Source organism: Sardina pilchardus, chromosome 11 (genome assembly GCF_963854185.1).
Source record: "Sardina pilchardus chromosome 11, fSarPil1.1, whole genome shotgun sequence".
Classification (NCBI taxonomy): domain Eukaryota; kingdom Metazoa; phylum Chordata; class Actinopteri; order Clupeiformes; family Clupeidae; genus Sardina; species Sardina pilchardus.
This window is the reverse complement of record NC_085004.1, coordinates 28,778,694-28,785,599: the sequence shown is the minus strand read 5'-3', so window position 1 is coordinate 28,785,599 and position 6,906 is coordinate 28,778,694. Positions and strand designations below refer to the sequence as shown.

General features: G+C 41.4%; 1 protein-coding gene across 2 annotated transcripts in view; it reads left to right on the top strand.

The window, feature by feature from the left end:
• Nucleotides 1-1,519: 1,519 nt before the first annotated feature.
• Nucleotides 1,520-6,906, top strand: part of lrp4 (low density lipoprotein receptor-related protein 4) — a 93,070-nt gene continuing 87,683 nt past the window's right edge. For both annotated transcript variants that reach the window (XM_062549964.1, XM_062549963.1), the window contains exon 1: nt 1,520-1,782. In XM_062549964.1, coding sequence (XP_062405948.1) covers nt 1,728-1,782 — 55 coding nt within the window. In that variant the 5' untranslated portion in view covers nt 1,520-1,727. The remainder of the gene's footprint in view (nt 1,783-6,906) is intronic.

Sequence of the window (6,906 nt, the reverse complement as noted above, 5' to 3'; positions counted from 1 at the left end):
AAACAATTATGAACACAGGTGGCCGGCAACATCTGTGGCTGTATAGCCTACACTTATATTAGGACAAATATGTAAACTTTTTGTCAAGGTCGTCTTGTTGTGATTCAACCCCCATAGACACATTTTAAAACCTAGAGTAAAAAGGGGTTGTTTTGTGTGATAAATAAGTTCCTGTCCATTTTATTGACACCTATAGGCCCGGCCCGGTCATGTGAGATTAACTTTATGAATATCAGTCTTCAAGGGCCAAACAGCAGTGGCTCCAAAAGAAAATCCTCAATATCACAAATATGATGTAGGCTACATAACATTTTCATATCACATGAAATAGAAAATACCCTACAGAACATTAGCCTAGAGGTCATATTTCCCTATCCTTGGATTTACATTTCAATTTACTTGTAGTGCTTTACTTTCATAAACAACTAAAAACTGATTTATAGAGGAACAGACTTCCTACCTTGTTTCGCATACTCTTTATGCTGTCGTTAACCTTGTCATTCGTGAGGTTTGTTTTGCGCGTGAAACACTGTATAATTCCATTAACCAATGCCGAATCTTAATCACAGATCACAAATTACACGAGCAATGACAGTGATGAGTTTGTCTGTTGTAGGCTACTCTCATGGATGTCCTGTAGTCTGTATGACAACATGATTACGGGAAAGGGAGTTGCGAGTTGTTTTAGCTTAATTTAGAGAGCTTGATGCATCACTGAATTGTTAATCAGATTAGTCCAGTTAAACGTCAGGGATTTGTTGGTCAAAATCGCACATTTGCCTAACTGCAATGTCTTCCAGTCTATCCTAGTCTTGGCGGCATTAGTGATAATCCAAAGGAAGTCGTGTTTGTCTATTCAGCACCAACCACTAGTGCATATCCCAATTTACCCCATTTCAATACACTATGGCTACTTTAGTTATCGCTTATATACACACACCCGGGCAACAAAACATACGTACATTAAAGCTACATGTCTGAGCTTCATGAGCTGATTGAGAAGCACAGTGAGTTACCAGCCCTCCAATTCCAAAGTTTTGCATGGGTACGTTTTCCGAAAGAGTTCAAACACGTTGGACAGACTCTCAGACAGAAGCACCTTTTTTGTAGCAAACGTAGCAAAACATTGTTACATAGTTGCAACGTGCGTGTAATAACTTTACGGGTTTCAATCTCTACACTTTGGCGACTAGGTCGTGAAGGCAATGGCAACTTTTAAATGGAGATCGCTATGAGTCTAAGGCACTGCAAACTATGACCACCTCCAGGTGGCTTTGGACATTTTAAAGTGGCAACTTTATCGAATCATTTTGTGAAAAATCTTTTACCACTATTAAATGTTATAAACGGTGTACTTTTTGGACAGCAGTTTAGCGAAAGCATTGGTTTGCTCCCACCTTTTGCGAAAGGCGGCTAAAAATATCTGACTGATCCCCTATGGCTGGTTTGGTATAGTCCGAAGCTCCTTTTGATCATAGCAGTAGCGGATCATGAACACAACATGTTGAAGATTTCACAAGTGGCAGTGCGGTAGTGTTAGTCTGTAATCTGCCGTGAGCGTCAACTTTTCAACTTTAGATGGGTCGTAACTGAAGGAACTACACATACTCAGCCATGATATGAAATTAGTTAGGTGTTACATTTCCGCTGATTCAGAGGAGCTTCTTTGAAAACCGCAAATACCAGAGCTGCAGAAATATAGGCTAGATCCAGAGACAACAGCCGAAATGAATCTTGCGGTGCTTTGTGGCACTCTGTTAACTCTGATGCTTCTCAATCCAGGTAAGTGCTTCCTAGAAAGATGTTCTGTTTTCGCGATGACTTGGAAAGAGGGGGTCTACAGCTTCAGTTGTACTGGAAGTAGTTTAGCCTACTGGGAAATATGTCTTATAACAATATGTCCCCAATACATGGAGTCAAACCTTTTGGAGTACTTGTAGTAACAGATCCCAGCAGTGATTTCATAGTCCTCAACAGGATTTGAGGTTTCAATTTGACTTTAATTCACTTACAACCTAGCTTTGTCATATTTTATCCGAATGAATCAACATACAAGTCCAATTAGTAGACTATGAAGCCTATACGTGAAGGACGTCAACTTGTTCAAAGGTGATTCACACTATCACAACTAATGGTGATAGGACTGTAGCTTACCTTGGCTGTATCACGTAGGCTATAGCCTATGTCATTTCATCAACATTATAAGCAATGAAATAAACACCGTACGGATGTATCTTAATATAGGGCGCTTCCTCAATACTTTTCTCTCCCGGTTGGCTATTTTAAAACATGATGTGCGCATCATGTTAAATCCTTTGCCTGACAGTGTTGTGATGGTGTAACGCAGTAGTTTCTGACTGTCCTCTGTCCGCTAAACGGTGATTGGTTACTACAGTATTTCATGATGTGAACATGTTACAAGTCAACTTTTTTTTACCTACTTACAAGTTGTATTTACAACATGTTAGAACAGCCGCTGCAAGCGGGTTGGAATGTTGGAGCCTCGCTGTCTTTTTCCCCCCTCTTTCGCGGCATGGGTCCTTTCTTGTTGTAGGCTAGTCTACACATCAGAACACATTCACATACTCATTCTACTGACATTTTTATCTCCGGCAACAAATGTTATGAGGCTTTTATTGTGCGAAATTTGTGTTGTGTAGTGCAGCCAAAGCCTGCAAAATGTCTTCAGGGACTATATTGATAACATGTGAGATAGGCGTAATTGCACAGGAAATCAAAATGTCACAACCAGGACAGGTTCTTAAATGTCAACTAGATACGGCTCGATATCTGACTGAGAACAAAAGACCACCGGATACCACCAACAACTGTTATATTGCTGCATGCTTATCATTGTGAACTTCTTTCATAAACCTTGGACCTTTGTCACACATGTCTATTGAAATCCCCGTCGGACAACCAGGCATTATTTTCAGAGTGTCCCATTTATGATATACTGACTGAATTTGAATATGTTTATGCATAATTGACATGTGAAGTTAGCTATTCCAAAATTGATTGGGTTATGGAATAAAAATGTTTGAGTCTGAATGTAGGCAATTTTCCTACAAGGAAAAATTAACCACTGAGGGTGTATCCCTGTACTCTTACACTCAGAAAACATCATCTTTGTCAACATACAATTATTTTGATTCTGTTCCAAGAGTTGCTGGTGTGTTAGAAATCATAATAGGCTTAGACAGGATACTTATACAGTGTAATTGAATCGAGGAGAACAAATAAGGCTTGAAATAGCTTATAGCTGTTTACCTTGTAGATTCATTAACACTTCTTGGTGGTGTTGCTGTTCAGTGAGGGAGTATGCATGTGATATAGTTTTTTAAAGAGAGCAAGAGCATCACATCTCCTATATATAAAGGCAATATATATATATATATATATATATTTTAAAGAGAGAGCATCACATCTTATGTATAAAATCCTGGGAAGTAACACACTGGAATAGTTTGCAACTTGGGGTGTGTGTGCATTCCGAATCGTGTGTTTGGCCGTTTGGGGTGCGAGAGTATGTGTGAGTGGCAGGTGTTTTGGGGTGAGTTGACTGACTCACACGACAAAAGTGGCATTTGCTTGCCTTCAGTTTCAGATCTGTCCTTTGAGGTGGTGGGCAGTCACAACCGCCTGGCCCAATTAAGCCCCTCATATAACTCATGCCTGGCCTTACTGGAGCATGCTGACAGCTCCGAGACCGTCACAGCGACAGTGTTCTCAAAACAGATTTCTTCCGCCGTTTGAGCATTTCTGTTTGTGCTTCTCATACCAAAGCACTGTTGAAAGATGGATATTGTTTTGTAGTCCTGTAACATGCCTTCCCCTTAGTTTTATAAATCATGTATGCGACAAAATCGCACAGTAGGGTTTCATGTGGAGAGAGCCTTCTAAGATGTTGTTTCCACGTTTGAGTACCTGCATGTTTTTGTTTCCCTCTCCTTCGATATATCTGTGGCTCATCGTATTTCCCATGGGCTTGAGTGAGCCCACTATAATAATGTAGTTTATACTCGGGTCACCTGTGCTACATGCTGGATGTGTGATTGATCATTTTTAAAATATATTTTTGCATTTTATTTGAATATTTTGAGAAATCATCGTCAGAAATCATAGCTCATCTGGATTTTTTTTTCCTCCTCCAAAAATGCATAAATGACGCTTTTGAGAACTCTTGATATTTTTCTTCATGTGTTGATATCATGTAATACAACACAATTTCCATGTCCAGACTAAGACATGTCTTGTGTGTGTGTGTGTGTGTGTCTGTCTGTGTGTGTGTGTGTGTGTGTATGTGTATGTGTGTGTGTGTGTGTGTGTGTGTGTATGTGTGTGTGTGTGTGTGTGTGTGTGTGTCTCTTGTTGAGCTGGTTTAGCTGGTATTGCTGTTTGGTGCACATGTATGGGAAAAACTGAGATGGACTATGTGATCCTCCTGGTCTCTTGTTATGTAGCGTACTGAGAGAGATTGTGTTCGGCTCAAATGTGTGATCATATCGTTTTATGCCATACAACACATCTTCTCATTTTCATGACCACAAGTGATGAGGGCTGTTCAGGTGAAATGAATACTCAAATGCCTATGAACATTGTGTAACTTGGTGGGTGCGTGCTATCCTCTTTCTTGATCATAAATTACCTGCAAGACCTTTTTAGTGTTGCACATGCACACACCTGTGGAATTCTATTCCAGTCAAATATGCTACAAGCTTGTGAACTGCAGTGCTACACGTTACCTCAATGAGCCACAACAGAAGTCATATTGGGTGCACTGCAGCCCATAGGAGATGATTGTGAATGTGGGAGAGCTTGTATCTTGCAGTCTGCATTTTGGTCCAGTTTTGGTGCAGTTTGGTTCTGAGACCATGGTCAACGTCGTCATCCCGCTCAAAAGGCTCTTTCTGATAGGTTGAGCCAACTCCTGGATACGTATTTTTTGTTTCTTTTTCCATCTGTTATGTAGATAAATTGAGACCGTGAAGCAGCAAAGTAAAACTACTGATGGGAAGTATTGTGTCCGTACGCAGCAAATCTTTAACAGTTGTTGCCCGTGGAGAGAATTGGGGACTGAACATGGCTTGTGTTTATCTTTAGCCTTTGTTTGACATGACGAGCTAACAACAAAAGCAAAATAGAAAAATGAAAGGACAAACATGCGTAAAAACACATGAAGGAAAGAATACACATGGCATCCATCAGTGAATACATGTTGTCACCACTCACAGCTTTTCTGCATTGGACATGGTGGTGTAATTGTGCTGAAGGGACTGTGCTGTGCAGGGTTTGTAAACACCCCATGCCGGCTTCAGTTGCTTGGATATGCCCTCCTAATGGTTACATTAAGAACCATGCCAGATCAGAGCTGTGCAATAGTCAGGTGCCATCGTTGATTTCTGAACCTTGCATTTGTTTACCAAAAGGAGCTTGTTCATTGGGCGAAAGGCAAACCCAAGCACACAGTCATGCCCTTTACCAGCCTCAGTATAAATGCTACTAGAGCAAGTTTCTTGTAATTGAACTAAATAGCATCAATGCCACTGAATACAGACAGTCACCCAGAACAGTAAACACAATATAATGCCAAATGCAATGGCAGTCTGTGTTTTGGAGGCTGGACACAAACCAAGTCACTATGTTTGCATTAACTTAAATGATAAGGGCATAGACAGGAGACCAAAAGTCTGCACTGAGCAGACACACACGAACTGAGGGTTGTGCAGCTCGATGGGTGAACAGACAGGAGTGGGAGAATGGGGCGCTTATTGTTGAGGTCACCCCCTACCCAATCCCATGTAACTCAATTCTTTAAGAGATTCTTTCCTGTGTCTTTAATTCACATGCATGACTCCAAGCTTGAGATGAATGACGCAGTTCACTTTCCTTTTTTTTCTCTCCTCAGTGAAGAATGGTTATTGGCTGGTCAGAAAAGCGGAGAAAATTTAATTATTATGTACCCCCCCCCCCCCACCCTTCCTCCAGTATCATGGATAAAGACATCTGTTTGAAAGATAGGGACACTGGTCTATTGTTCCCACAGTCGCATCCCTACAAGATGCACCGAACTGCGTTTAAAAGAAGCATTGAATGTAAATGTTATCAGGATAATTTTTAACCTTTATGCCAATGTCATGTGAGTATGTGTGTGCGTAAAACACGTCTATATCATCTTTTGATAAAAATAAAATAGGTAATAAACTAAATAGAAACCAGTACTAGCCAAGATGTCAATCAGTTAACTACACTTTTGTAGAGCATGCATGTAGCATAATCATTTGTAATTCAAAATGTCTGGTTCAAATTTGAAGAAAATACGCCCACGTATTGCATCAGAAGAATGCGAATCAGTGAAAGTCCATAAAGATAAAGCCGATGAGAAAGGAAGCTGCAAGGGGTGATCAGCAGAGTTGTACCCCTGCTCTGAAGCTCACCGGGGGAGATGTGCTCAAGCGGGAGGCCCCAGGGAAGGGCAGTGTCTGTGTGTACACACACACACACACACACACACACACACACACACATATATATATATAGCCTCTGTCTCTGTCTCTCTCTCTCTCTTTCTCTCTCTCACTCAGTCATACACACACACACTCTTTCATTCTCTTCCTTACCCATACATAGCACATGCTCTGTCATTCCCTCATGCCGTGTGGTCGCTCACACACACTTACTGTCTCACGCTCTCGTACACACATCCCTCTCTTTGTCTCTACGTATCTGCACACTCATTCACTCACTCGCTCACTCGCTCACTCGCTCGCTCAGTGGAGGGGACTAGCATAAAAATATCCCCCGAAGAAGACAGAATTGGCCCCTTTCTGCTGGCTTGCTGTGGGGTTTGGCCTGCAGGGTAGGCTGGGGTCAGGTGGACAGGGAGACTCTTCTCCCTGCTCCCCA